The 14,212-nt window shown below is 47.1% G+C and overlaps 1 protein-coding gene across 1 annotated transcript in view; it reads left to right on the forward strand.

Annotated features, from left to right (window-relative positions):
* Window positions 1-14,212, forward strand: part of COL27A1 (collagen type XXVII alpha 1 chain) — a 143,150-nt gene that overhangs the window by 78,099 nt on the left and 50,839 nt on the right. Inside the window, exons 22-26 of the mRNA XM_030461514.1 lie at window positions 1,636-1,680; window positions 2,970-3,023; window positions 4,431-4,475; window positions 11,161-11,214; window positions 13,481-13,534. Of these exons, the coding sequence (XP_030317374.1) occupies window positions 1,636-1,680; window positions 2,970-3,023; window positions 4,431-4,475; window positions 11,161-11,214; window positions 13,481-13,534 (252 nt within the window). The remainder of the gene's footprint in view (window positions 1-1,635; window positions 1,681-2,969; window positions 3,024-4,430; window positions 4,476-11,160; window positions 11,215-13,480; window positions 13,535-14,212) is intronic.

Consider the following 14,212-nt stretch of genomic DNA (forward strand, 5'->3'; position numbering starts at 1 on the left):
CCCCACACCCACCCAGGATGGTGTTAATGCCCTTTTCCCTGCAGATCCCCTTTCACAGGCATGCCCTGACCTGGCTTTTCCTTTCTTTTAAGTGGGCTTTCTTTCAACTGGGAGGGAGACCTGCAGACTCTGCTGTCTCACACAGAGTAATATCCTTCTGTAAAAAGTGAACATGAAATTATTGTTCTACAAAGATTCATTGCCCCCAAATCTCAGAGCTTGCAAATATTTATCTCTTCATATGAGAACTTGAAGCCTCATTCCACTCACAAGCACTAAGAAGGGGCAACTGTTGTTGATTTAATTGTGCTGGAGCTGCACATGCTTTGTAGCAGCAGCAGGGATGGCCTGAGTGCCCTCTGTTCATCTTCTTGTAGCTCCAGGGACTCCAGTGTCATTTCTTCTCACTCAAGCCAGTGTAAGCTGTTAGTCCAGAGCCAGGAGACACTGTGCAAATAATACTTAGTGCACACACGGGCAGGAGCTCGTTTTAATAGCACTAATAATTCTTAACTTTTTCTGGGAACTCTCTTGCTTGCTCTCTAAACAGGATTAATGCAAATTAGCTCATTTATTTGCACTGAAATAGGGGAGAAAAAAAAATGGTCTGGGTAATTTACAAAAGGAACCAAAGCCCTGCATTCCAGGTTCAGGCAGGCATGACCAAGCTGCCTTCAATTTACTCTAGTTAGTGAGTGTCAAAGTAGGACTGAAGACATGGACATGGAGTTTGGCACAAGCTGTGCCAAAGGACTTTGAATGTGTACCAGAACATTCCACTGTGCCATTACCACTGCTGTTACCCAAGGCAGTAGAGCAAGGCTGTGGATTACATCTTGAGAAATGTGGCATGATGTGGGTGGTTGGTCTGAGCCCATTGAGCTGGGTTGCTGACTTCCAGTTCCATCTTCAGCCAGGCAGCTCGTGCCACTTCATTACCAGGGCTGACCACCTAAATGAGAACACTCAGAACTGTGCCTGCCAAGGGAGCTTTTAATTTCTCTCTTGGCAGTCAGTTTTAGACACTTGAAATAATTTTTGTGAAGCTTAATTGAAGGTCTCCTGGAAACTGTAGATCTGATCCTATCACATTAGGTATTGGTGTAGAGCCAAGGGAGAGGACTGAGTCCAATTGCTCTGTGAGATTTTGAGATAGCTCCATCCTGCAGCGTGTGTAGCCCCAGTTGAAAGCAAAAGGGAAACCTTCATACAGTTGCCAAATGATTCTGTGGGAAATTTTGCAACACTCTTTTTGTGGGGAAAAAAAAAAAAAAAAGAAATGAAAGAAAGAAAAAGAGTAGAGAGCTCTACAGCATTCATATCCTTGCCAAATCAAATAAACCAGAGTCGTGTGTTCAGGGCACCCCATGGGCCAAATCTAGTCTGAGGCCCCTCAACTGGTGTTGACTTGGGTCAAATTTTGGATTGTCTTCCCTGGCAGGACTGATTTTTTTTCTGAGATGGGGAAGGGAAATGAAGAACCTCAGGATGCTGAGCTGCCTGCTCTAAGACTCAGAAGGACTCAGTTGTTAAATGTGACAGCTGAGTGCACACAGCACACCTTTTATTCTTGCTGCATGGTGGGTTCCAATTTTGTCACTATTTTGCCTTTCATTTTAATTTCTTTCACCTCAGGGAGATGAAGGACCCTTAGGACCACCAGGAGTCCCTGGTCCAGAGGTAGGTTTTTGTCTTTTACTCAGTTAATACCAGCTCTGGTGACCTTGTAATGAATTTTTAGTGAAATTGACATAAAGCTTCAAACCTCCTGGTTTGGAAGGTGATTTGCCCTCCTAAGAAATATTGTCTTGTCCAGAGCTTAGTCCAACTGCTTGATCCAGGATGGCTGAAAGTCAAGGAAGTGTCTTGTACAGAGTGTTGAGTGGCATTCTAATTTTATAACTTGCTTAGAGTCTCAGACCTTGAAAACCCCTCTAATGTTCAAATAGTTCGTCCCCAAGATAAAGAACATTGACTGGAAAAATATCTCCTACAGCCAACCCTGATGTTTCTTCCTTTATTTTTATACTTTTTTGCAATGAGTAGAAGGAAGAGCAAGAAAAAAGACTAAACAGTGAAAGAATCCTTTTTGAGCTCTACACCACTCTGAACACAGTGAGGTATCACAGAAAAACACAGTTAGGAGTTGCAATAAATATATTATATCTGTGAGCTTGCCAGCTCAGGATTCTGCAATGTTTATGCACAAAAGTGTCATTGCAGGAAAGTACACCTTGAAAATAAGTAACTGGTGCTTTTAGGTGGACCAATAAATACAACTTATATCTTGCATTTCCTCCACTTTTCTGGTTGGCACTTTTATTCCTTTCTGGAATCATAAATCCACTTTCTCCAGTGCCTGGGGCAGCATCATAAGTGCCAGGCTCAATATTTTGGTCTGCAGGTGTATTTCTGATTTTCTGAGCTGTACCTGTGAGTGCCAGCCTGGGTTCCCCTTCTCTAGGGATAGTTGTGCTCCCAAATCCTCTCTGGATGCCAGAGATGGAGCCTATAAGAACCTTACAAGGCCAACACTAGGGAAGTAGCATCTTTGAATGCTTCAGCTGCTGGTGTCCTTGCTGGAATTGCTACAAGAAGACTGCTGGAAGGCGAATAAATCCAGCTGAATGCAGCACATAATAAACCAAAGGGCAGCAAGAAACCCCTTGACTTGCTTGATTATAGTCCATGCATAATGTTTCTGATTTGATGTTTAAGTAACAGAATTGAGCTTGGAGGGTCAGAAATGGGCTGAAATTTGTAGGAGCTGTCTAGGGATGTTCCCCATGGACCAAACCCAGTGTCACTCAAGACACAGAGCTTTCTCTCCTGTTGCCCTGTCCTCAGTAAAGACTTCTGCTTTCACTGGGAACATTAACTGGGAGATGCACCATATGAGTTCACAGACACTGCTGTGACCAAGGGCAGCTGCAACCTTTTTACATTTATTTTTCTTCTATTTATTTCAGGGACGACCTGGTCATAAGGGATTTCCAGGAAGACCTGGTCCTGATGGTCCAAAGGTGAGGAGTCCTGAAAATCCTGAAAGTTTGTTCAGGATCAGAAAAACAGTGGGTGGAAGGGAGGAAAAGGAGAGGGAAGTATCTTTTCTCAGCTTTACCCTGCTCCAAGCCTTGGATGTTCATTCTGGAGTGGAGAAGGGGAACTGAGGATTTATCTTTTTCTCTGAATTTTGGGGTCTCTACTTTTGCTTGGTTTCTTTAGCAAGAAGAACGATGGTGCATTTTTTAAGCTATGTGCTTTATTATAAATGTGTTCCTCCTCCATCTCATCTTATTTTCCATTGCTTCTCCATGTTTTTGTTCTAAAACAATGCACATCATTCCTATCTTTGCTGCCTAATTAGCAGCAGGAGCCATCTCAGGGCAGCCTGCTCCACAAACCCACACTCAGAAGGGGAGAGGAAACCCAACAAAACCAACCTCTTCTAACAGTAACTAACAAAAATGTGGTCTGGCAGCACAACTGGAGTATTTGCCTATTGAGAAAATACAGCTGCCATCACCCAGAAACAATACTGCTTAGCTGTGACTCTGGCCTCTGAATGGCCCATCCAGGGACACTCCACTGGCTTCAAGTGCTGCCACAGCTCTGCTTATCCCTGGTGGGTTTGAAATTCTCCTCCTCCTCCCACTTTTCACCCCTCATTTTCCTCATTCTCTGAATTTCCTCATCCTGCACTGTGATTTACCTCATGTGGTTTCCTCCGGGGCTTGTCATGAGGATGCTCTGTGTGACAGTAATGTGCCTGTCCTGGAGATTTTTCAGGAGTACAATCAGGGTGCAGCACTGTCTGGAAATATTTGGGTTGTCTTTCATTCCTGTGGCACTTCCACCAGCAGGTGGATTTACTGGATCTCTTCTCCTCTGTCATTCAGGTCCTACACCTTCTCCCAGTGTCTACACTCCTACTTTTCCTAGATTCTCCTCAAATCCTTTGGTTAATCATGGTCCTTTCCTGCTCTCTCCATGCTGCTGTATTTCTACCTTTGTCTGTCTTTTGGATTGAAACACCCCAACATCAGGAGCATCCCTGATGAGTACTTATGCTTTATTAAACATGGGGAGAAAGCAATCAGGCCCAGGCTAAGCCACAGGAAAGTAGGCAGCCTGTGTCTCAATGTCTGAGTGTGGTTTTGTGAAGGTTATGGTTCCACAGCAGGAACAGATGCTTTCAGGGAATTTCACTCCAGAACTGCAAGTGTTTGCTCCATGTTTGTGTCAGCTGGTTCTTGCTTTGGATTTTCTTTCAAGACATGGTGGGGTTTGTAAGATGTTGTTTTATTGCAGTTTTTCAACCATTCACACCCAGCAGCTCAAACCAGGGATGTACAAAGAATCATCTTGTGCTGAGGGTCTGCCTGGGAGCACCAAGTAACCTGTGTGCCTTGTCTCTCCTTCTCCTGCAGGGTGAGCCAGGAAACCGTGGCCGACCAGGGAAAGTTGGTGAGCAGGTAAACTCTTTGTTTTCCTTGTCAGTTTGATGATCTCCTGTGTACATATCTAGATGAGCAAGGTGCAGGCAGAGGACAGTGGCCAAGAGGGACTTCTGGCCACCTCAAACCTATGCATAGTCCTGGTGCTCATAGTCTGGCTGGAGCTTTTGGTGAACAGCACTGATGGAGAGGGTGGTGTCTGTTTTAAACTGGGGGTTTTTCCACAGGTAGAGTGCTCCAATGAAGTTCAGGTGGTTGTGCTGTCAGGACTGGCAGCAGAGCAGTGCATGTGACCTCTGTGCTTCTCACAGAGGCAAAGCCATGGTCAGGAAAGAGAGATGATGCATTTCTGTGTGTTTCTCTTTTCCCTGGAAGGGCAATTTCCAGGCTTTCCCTGTGTAGGTTTTAAGGGTAGGGTCCTCTGCTTTGGGTGCTGGGCTTCCTTGACTCCCAGTGGAATTCTGGGGGGGAACCAGAGGAGACAGCAGCTGCAGAAACCAGGCCCTGGGACAGAGAGACACCGAGCTGGATTGTGCCATGCTGCAAGAGAGAGCATTCTGCTGGGGCAGCAGGGCACATGCATCATCTCTGTGGGCTTTAGGGGAACCACAGTCATCAAGGAAAGAGAAACAATGGTTCCCATGGCTCTGTGATAGGGAGCAACCAACTTGTTCACCACCAGCCCTGAAATTGCAGCCTCAGAACCTCCAACATGCTCTATATGTTTGTACATGACCACAGCAGCTGGCGCTGGTGAAGAGCGTGTTCCTTCTCAGCTTAGCTGTCCTGCCCAGCACGTTCCCTGCCAAATGGTCAGCAAATTTGCTTGGTTTAGCTTGTCTGCCTCTCTGGCTTTTCTTTCCCCTATATGCTATGGCTGGGGTTGCTTCTTCCACGGGTTTCTGACCAAGCAAGTCAAATCCTTTTCAATAGCAGTAATCTGATGAGTCTCAGTGTGTATATCAAGGGTAGTTACTTCCCTTTGGAAATTAGAGCCTTTTCTATATTGTGGTTAATATTTTTTTCCATGAAGAGCAACAACTGAAGAAGCAAAATTGTTCCACACATCTGAGCTGTAGTTGCAGCTTCATCTCAGTTGCCCAATCAAACCACGCCTTCCAGTGCTCCGTGCCTCAGTTTCTCCTTCTGTGGAAGGCGTGAGGCAGCTCTGCACAGTGCTGAGCACAATGCTTCCTGCTCTCAGGTGGCATCTGTGGATGCTGTTATGTTACAGTGACAAATGAATATTCAGAAGTGCATTGAGATCCTTAACAAGATGTTTTCCTTGAAAGACAAAGCATCATTAGGATTGTTAGTCTTTAACATCCCTCAGAACTGACCTTGGATGAAAACTGTAGGCACTGTTCACCAAAAAGAAAACACAGCTGGCCTCTGCTGACACTGAAACCAGCCCAGTGGTATGAAAGCTGCCTGTATTATTCTTAGTCAATTAGACTCTGTCTAGAAATATCACCCAGAAAGAATTTCCATTTCCGTACCAGTCAAGTCATTAGAACAAACATGTCACACCAGATTAGTGAGAAATAACCTCCTTTCCCATCACACCTCTGCTAAGCAGTGCTGGAGTGTTGGGGTTTCACTCCTCTCTCCATCTCAGCTTCAGTGCTTGGTGTTGGGGATGGGCTGGGTTTTTGCAGAGCTCTGACAGGTCGGGCTACACAGGTCACTTGACACTAAAAGACTCCTTCACCTCACCCCTGTTTTTTTTTTCTGGAGGCCTTGATGCTTCCCAGACTTTCTGCTCTGCCCTCCATAAGGGACCCCTCTGAGTGGAAACCTTGGTACAACAGTGGGAGAAAGGACCATCTCAGTGGAGCTCTCTTCCCTTTCTTAGGGACATCTGTTTAAGGCAAACATCAGAGTTTCTGTAAGGTTTTCAGTGACACTTGAGCCTTCATTGGAAAAATGGGGTTTTAAGCCACAGGGCAGTCCCTGATGCATTGTTTTCCCATTGCAAGGACACTGACTCGGGAAGTTCATTCATAAGATGCTTGTTGTCTTCATATGCTGGAAGGACTCCAGCTGCTGAGCTCCCCTGTACCCTGGAAATGTGGGATTTAACCCTTCCTTGCCAGTAGATGGAAGCAGAAGAATATGCAGAGGAATATTAGGCCTCTGTCCCAGGCCACCAGCCTTTCAGTTCCAGAGCCAGGAATGCAGAGCAGGAAGATATCACTGAGATGCCCATGTCAGAGGTCAGAGAGCACTCATGGGAGAAGCAAGACCCTGCAGCAGACATGATAGCAAACTGGGGAAGGGTGCTGCAAGCCCATGGACCCCCTGCTCTGCCCTGGAGCTGTGAGGAGCTGTGCCACCTGAAAAAGGCTAACGTTGACCTGCATCCTTCATGGGAATGAGGAGGTCCTGTCATAGCAGGACCAGTGTTTTGAACCCTTCCTCCTGTACAAGAAGTGACACCCCTACTCATGGTGATGTTCAGGTCAGCCAGGTCCCCATCTCTCCCTGCTGGGAAGGGCAGCTACCCCTTGGGGTATCTCTTCATTCCAGGCAAAGCACATTGTCCTATTATCAGGTGTTATTTTTAAACAAGTTGTCAAAGGAAAACAATGCCATCCATTATCTTCTTAATCTGTTTTCCTCTTACAAAGGAGGGGTGTGCAGTGGTGTCAGGTTTGCAGGTGGGCTCTGGCCTGGGGAGAAGTGGTTTCACTCGGCCCAGAACCATGCAGGGAGCTGCAGCTCCCTTCCCAATCCATCTGCCTTCCTCTCTGGAGCACCTGGCCAAACTGCAGCCCTCTCTCTCAGGGATTTACAGGCACTGCAGCTGCTCTGATCAGACCAGGTCTTTCTGCAGCAGGTCCCCACCTTTCCATCCCCAGGGCATTTGGGAGCCCCACGCAGCCCCAGGCTGTGGCTGCACTCGGCGCACAGGGGGTTAAACCCCGTGGCTTTTTTTTTGCGGGTCAGAGCGTCCTCCCTTAAACTGCGATATTTACCGTTTTACTTTCCCTTTCTTTCATCTGAATGGGAGGATTGTACATTTACTCCCTCCAGTCCTTTGTCCTTGGTTTGTTTTGTTTTGAGTTCTAGCGAACCAGTAAAACAGAAAGGCCATGATCGGTTCCTGCTGGGAGCGACTGGCGGTCCGTCCCTGGGAGACCCTGCTCATGCTGGGCTCAGCTCTCAGTTGTTTCTCTCAAATGGGCTATGATTTATGCAAGGCTTCATTGCTGACTTGCTCTCTGTTGATGCAGCCAAGAGGGGGGGCTTAATTATGACAGGGCTGGACAATAAGTGGGGAAAGCCAGACAGGAGTTAGGAATTACAACCCGCCAGCCCCCCCCCTCCCCTCCCTTTCCTTCCCCCGAAGCCCCCAGTAACTATTTAACAATCTCCATCTCTTTTCCGCCATGCCCTTGGCTGGGGAATACAGCAGACTGAATCATGAGCAACATGCTCAACTCCCCATCTAATATAAATGTTTTACATTCTTTTCTGTACTCTCTGGGCCTTTATCTGGGACTTCACGTGCATCATTACACACACCGCCCGGAGGCGTGTTGGATGCAGGGCTTCTTTTCAGCCCTGAGAACCTGGGAAAAATCTGTTATGCTGCAGCCATTTTAGTGCAGTGGCCACAACTCCTGTCTGCTTTGCTTAAATATTTGCCACCAGTGGCTTTTCTGGTTCTTAAAACCTTAATGTTTTGCTGCTTGTCTTCCTGTTAGTGTCCATTCCCTTTTGGCCAGTGAAGGATGTTGTTACCCAATATTCCCGACTTGTTTCATATACTCCCAATAATTTATGAAGATTTATTTTGCCTAGACATATATTATCTGGATTTATGTCTGCTTGCAGACAGAGCAATGTTGGATAAGGTAGCCCAGAGCAGTATTGGCTGCAAACACTATAGAGCCACTGTGCTGGCCACCTCACAGCGTCCCTGCTCTGCCCTCTCCCTTCAGTCCCACAGTCACACCATGGGATGCTCCCCTTGGCTGGTTACATGGGGACACTTTCCCTTGAGCAGGAACAGGATTTATACCTCAGTTTCTTTAGAGACTGTTGAGAGTGGGACCTGAGGCTGCTGTGGCCATCATGTCAGAAGTGTGACCCTTCCTGCCTGGGTTTGGGTCTGCAATGCTGCAGCCCAAGCCCCTCAGAAGAGTTGTGGCTTAATCCTGAGTGGTAACAACATTTACTGCAAGAGCAGGAATCTCTCTTCTGCAGGGACTGACCTGAGTATCCCAGAAATACCTAAAAGAGAGCATGTCCTCAGGGAGGGAGGGAGTTCTCCAGATCTTCTGAGACACTGGAAATGAAGGATCAGAATTTGTATCTTTCTTACTTTATTATCTGATTTAATGCATTGACTTCTTTCAGCTCATTGCTTTGCCTTCTCTGCCTTAAGCTTTGCTACCTTTGTGGTCCTTGGGCTACTGGAGAACTCCAGTAACTGGATACAGTTGTCAGCTCAGCATCTGCACTTGTGTCTAATTGGAAGGATAATTGACTCAGCAACCCTCAGCAATGCCACCCAGTGGCAACCTCGCATGTGCAGAGACTGCAGATCTGCCAGCTCTCCCCTGGGTTCCTGCACTGGGCAATTCCCCCAGGACCCCTTTGGTACCAAGTAGTAGGAGCTCCTGGTAGTAACTGTCTTCCCATAGTAAATTGGTATTTCCATCGTGGCACAGTGACACACTTGTTTCCTGAGACATCTCTGGGATGAATTTCCAACACAAACATTTAACTCCAGGCTCTGATGTGACTGCTGAGCTCTTTGCCTTCTCTCATATGTTTTTTCCAAATGCTTTTCACCTGGATGTTGGTCCCAGGCCAGAGTGTGACAAGTTCTCTGGAGAGTGTGTGACTGCTCCCTGTAAGAGGCCAAGCCAGCTGAGCAGCTGAGTGAGAGATGCTTTTGTTGAGCCCATCAGCATGCCTCATTGAGGAGCTCCTGTCTCCAGTCATGTTCAAAGGATGGCATTTAATTGCATCATGTGAGGAATGCTAATGCATGAAGTCCCTTGGTGTTTGGAGTCATCATCAGAAGCTGTTCCCTCCAAAAGCCACTGGACAGTGACCCGTATTGTGTTTGGAGTCTCTGAGTGGCTCTGCTGAGCCTCACACACAGGGAATGGCAGTGATGCTGGTTATTTTGGGCTACAGCTTTCTGTTGTGAGTGTAACTTCAGGGAGAGGGAAGGGGGGAGCATTTTGGTGGTGGGAGGAGCTGCACAACCTGTGAGCAGGTTGCTCTATCAGTGCTGGATGCTCCTCTGGAGCTGGGGGATGCCTCTCCACACTGTCCCTGCACAGAACTGCAGAATGCAGAGAGCTCCTCAGCAAACCACACAGGTCAGCTGGGAACCAAAAAGGCAATGAAGCAGGAGTACAGAGGAAACTTCTGCTGCTTTTCTTGCTGTTCCCCAAGACAGGCAATATCAGGGGGGAAAAGCTCTCCCTTTTCTGAGACCAGACTCTAGAAGTTGCCTTGCTGGTGTGTGGCTTTCTTCCCACTGCATTTGTCCATGCTGAATGTTTTTCTCAAATGTGTCATTTGAAAACCTCCCTGGTGCTGAAGGGGAAAAGTGAGATGTGTTTGCATAGAGGAACTTCACAATTTAATACCAAGATTTCAAATTCTCTTTTAATAAAGAGTAATAGCAGGGTGATGCCACTGGAAAACCCATCTCCTGTCTCAGACTTGCTCAGCAGCCACCTCCCAGTACCAATCAGACCACTGCTTAAAATCAAACAGCCTGGGACACAGCTTCCTTTGACACCACCCAGGCCAACTGTGGGCAGATTATGCAGTGTTTCAGCAGGAGATGAATCCTGTTAGTCACAGACTCATTGGAGGAACTAAATACAGGTGTCTGTCTCCTTACTGGCACTAGGGACGAGGCCATGAGGATCATGTAGTGAGAGAGAGCACTGCCCACAGCAGAGGGGACAGCCCCTTGCATCTCTAGAGTCAGCACCTGCTGCAGCTGGCAGGGGGGCTGCTGGATTTTAATTCTCAGGAATCTTAGCTTGAGATTTCATCTATCCCTATCTTCCTAATTAAAAGCAGTTCTGTTTGTTTCAGTATCCTAAGTGTTGTTAAATCCTGACAAATCCTGAGCTTAGACTGGCTTTTTTTTTTCCAAGATAGTTTCTGAGTAGTGTGACAGATCTGCTGCCCTGCTGGCCCCTCTGGCTGTGTCCTCGGATGTTGATTTCCTACTGACATCTCAACACTATCCAGGGCAAAATCAGTCTGCACGAGGGTTTGGGACAGCTCAGATGAACCCAGGGGAAGGTCATGGAGTACAGCAGTTAGAATGATGGCAGCTCTCAGTTTGGGTGCAACCTGGGAGCTCCTGCTATCGATGCTCTCGGGGAAGCTGTGCTGGCGGTTTGGGAACTGCAAAACAAAGCCACGCTATGGACTTGGCCTTCCCCTGAAACGTGCTGAACTCATCCCCTATTCTGTGTGTTGTGACTCTTGCAGATTCTAGGGCTGCTGTTCCAGCTGGCGCCTAAAGCAGAACCAGCTGTGGAGTGAGACATTCCCATGGTCAGGATCAGCTCTGTCCGTGCTGGTAGCCAGTAGGAATTGCTGAGCAGTGTGTGAGGGATGTTGTGCTATTGCAACCAGCAAGGTGGACCAAAGAAATAGTTTACTTTCTCAGCAAATAGAACTGAAAATTAATTGTGGTTTTCTCTTTCCTCAGGGTCTAATGGGTTTTATTGGTCCAGTGGGGGAGCCTGGAATAGTGGGAGAAAAGGTAAGGTTGCTGTCAATGAATGGGTCGTTGTGAATTTTGCAGGGTGAGGGGCACTGGGGCAGGAGGAGTTTTATGGAGATTTGTCATGTCAGTGCAACACCCAGCTGGGAATTCAGCACATCCAGGGTGTCTGAGCTAGTCTTGGGCTAGCCAAACTTTATCCATTTCACATTTAGGAATGAACATGCACTCGCCCTCCCAGGAGACACTGTCAGATGTTCTCTGAAACTTTCAGCTTTTTTCATTCATAATCTGCCAGAAAGCTTGCATTTAACAGTCAGTTTTCTTTGGTTTTGTTTTTCTTTTTCTGGGAATGAGAGACTTGTCGGCCCTGTGTTCCTGGACAAAGCAGAGTCCAAGGAGTTTAGGTTACAGACTGATTTGTGCAGGGATGTGCTCACAGCTCAATGCAGAGTTGCCAGCAGGGTCTTGCAGAACCAGGGAGGTCTTGCCTGCACTGGAGGTCTCAGCAAGGGTGCAGAGAAGGTGCAAGAGTGCAGCAAAATATCTGAGCAAAGGCTGATCTAAGTGTTTGCCTTTTATATTTGATGAGGAGGATCCCATCTGGCTGCCCCTCTGCTTGAATTGGGCACACTACTAAGGGCTGGTGCCCTCTTGTGTACAGTACATATACATGCTGCTTACAGGAAGAAACATTTCCACAGAAATGTAAATGGCCATTAATTTGTTTTCTATTAGAGTGTAAAATTTTCTTCAGGAGCAGCTTCCAAAGACAAATCATCCATGTCATTCATTTTATCTCAGATGCAGACTGCTGGTTTTTATTGATGGTTTAATTAGTCACAGTCCAACCATAAAGAGAGTAAAGAGCATAAACCAATAAATACCACACATCAGTTCTCTCTCTTGCTTGTATTGCTTCATGCCCTGTCTTCTGGATGATGATGTCAAAGCTCTGTGACAATTCCTCTGTGTTTGCTGCAGACACATTTCTCTGCTTGTCTGCAGCAGCCTTTGGAAAGCCCCTCCAGCTTATAGTCTCTGGTGGGGCATGAGCAGGCTCAGTCCAAACTGTCAAGGCACAGAAGAAGTAAAAGGAACAACGTGATGTGGCCTGTGTTTCACAGAAGGAGAACAGAGGAGTAGAGTCTGTGCTGTGTCCAAGGTGATTATGCAGAAAACTGGTGCCTGAGTGAGCTGTAATGATGGCAGCTGCAGCCCTGAATTGAAGAGGGAATAAGGGGTCTGCTGGGCAGGAGATGTGGAATGTTCTTTACTCCAGCAAATCCACATCTGGACCTATGACTTCCATGCCAATGACCTGACCATATGAGCTGTCCTCGTGTTGCAGATCAGCTCTGTAACACAGTGAAGTTACATCAGTGTCAAGCAAACCCAGGCCCTGCTTTGAACATCTGCCTCAGGAGAGCCTCAGCACAGCTGGGATTCCTATCAGCCGTCTGCTCTACCAGGACCAAGTTACAGATGACAGAAATAACTATCATCAAACCAAAACCTCAACCAGGCCTCCAATTGGCATAGCATCCTACAGCTTACTATGCTGTCATGAGCTAAATGGAAGTGGGAAATAGGCTTTCATTAGGCATAGCTGAGTCAGCAATCTCCATCCCAAGAGCTGCAAAACTTACAAGTGAAGCCAGCAGAATAAAAGATTAACAAAGAGAACAATACAGTTAATACATACTTAATAAAATCCATGCATTCAGGGGAGAAAAAATTCCTTACGATGGTTCACGAGGGCCAAATAGTGACAACACAAATTCTGGGGTTTGTTTTTAATAAGCTGCCTAAAGCCCAGAAATATTTCTCCTTACACTTCAGATGTGGGAAGGTAGTTCAGGTTCAGGGCGTCAGCTCCTTGGCAGCATTTGCTAACTCCTCCTTCCTCATCCCTGGGCCCAAGCACACAAACCTAACACACCTAATTCCCAGTGCCTTACTGGGAGAGTGCAGGCAGCTGTGGAGCTAAAGGTGGTCTTGAGTGCATTGCTTGTTTCTTGCTCCTCAGTGGCTTATGGCAATAACCAAGTCCTCTCTCTTGGGATACAGAGGATTAGTGAGTTCTTGGTGTAGTCCTTTAACTATGCAGATGAGATGGGTATTTGGAAGATGGTGATTATTATTCTGCACTGGAAGAGACCTTTCTGTAGAAATCTGGTGGCATAAACTGCAATTTGTGGATATTTCATTGTTTCATTGCTCTAGACTGCTGTTGCTGCCAGCTCAGTGCCTGTTAGTGAAAGGAAAGTCCTCACTCTTCCTCCTGCCCTTGTGTCTTTCCTAGGGTGACCGTGGCTCAGTGGGACCCCCAGGCCCTCCAGGAGTCAAGGGGGCGATGGTAAGGAGTAAGTCTGCATTCTCTGGCTCTTGCTGCTGCCTCTCTCTCTCTGTCTGAGGGAAGGGTGCAGCTTCTCCCAGTCTTTTGATGACATGAGAACATAGCTGCAGATTCTGGCTGTGTCTGGGGATGGGGATTGCCTTTGCACTGACTGGAGATTGAGCATCACCTCTGAACCTCTCCCCACACTCCTGTTCAGCAGTCTCCCCTTCAGAGGATGCTGCATTTCAGCTCATGTTCTGCAGCTCCATCAGCTGAGGACCTGGTGTGTCAAGTAGAGATAACCAGGAGCTACAAGCTGAAGGCTTGCCTGTTTCCAGGCATCCTGACAGCTGAACAGACTGGGTCAGGAAAAGGGATTTCCAAACCTCTGTTGTTCACATCCCCCCAAGTCACTGGGGGCAGCTGGCAGCACGCTGGTGCTGGTTTGTTGAGCTACAGGCACCACTGTTTCAGGATCCTTGGTGAGGGGAACTCAGCAAGATCTTGTCTTGCTCTGACATCTCCTGTCTACCATAGTGCAAGACCCAAAACCAGATTTTCACATTAGTTCAGCCCATTCTCTTTTGGGCTGTTCAGAAAACCTACCTGCTTATATTGCTACCAAGGCTGGAGCTGGGCTTCTCCATCCGCCCCTGAGCTGTTTTACCTTGGCAAATAAAAGACCTGGCACTGCAA

The sequence above is a fragment of the Calypte anna genome, chromosome 17 (genome assembly GCF_003957555.1).
Source record: "Calypte anna isolate BGI_N300 chromosome 17, bCalAnn1_v1.p, whole genome shotgun sequence".
Taxonomy (NCBI): Eukaryota; Metazoa; Chordata; class Aves; order Apodiformes; family Trochilidae; genus Calypte; species Calypte anna.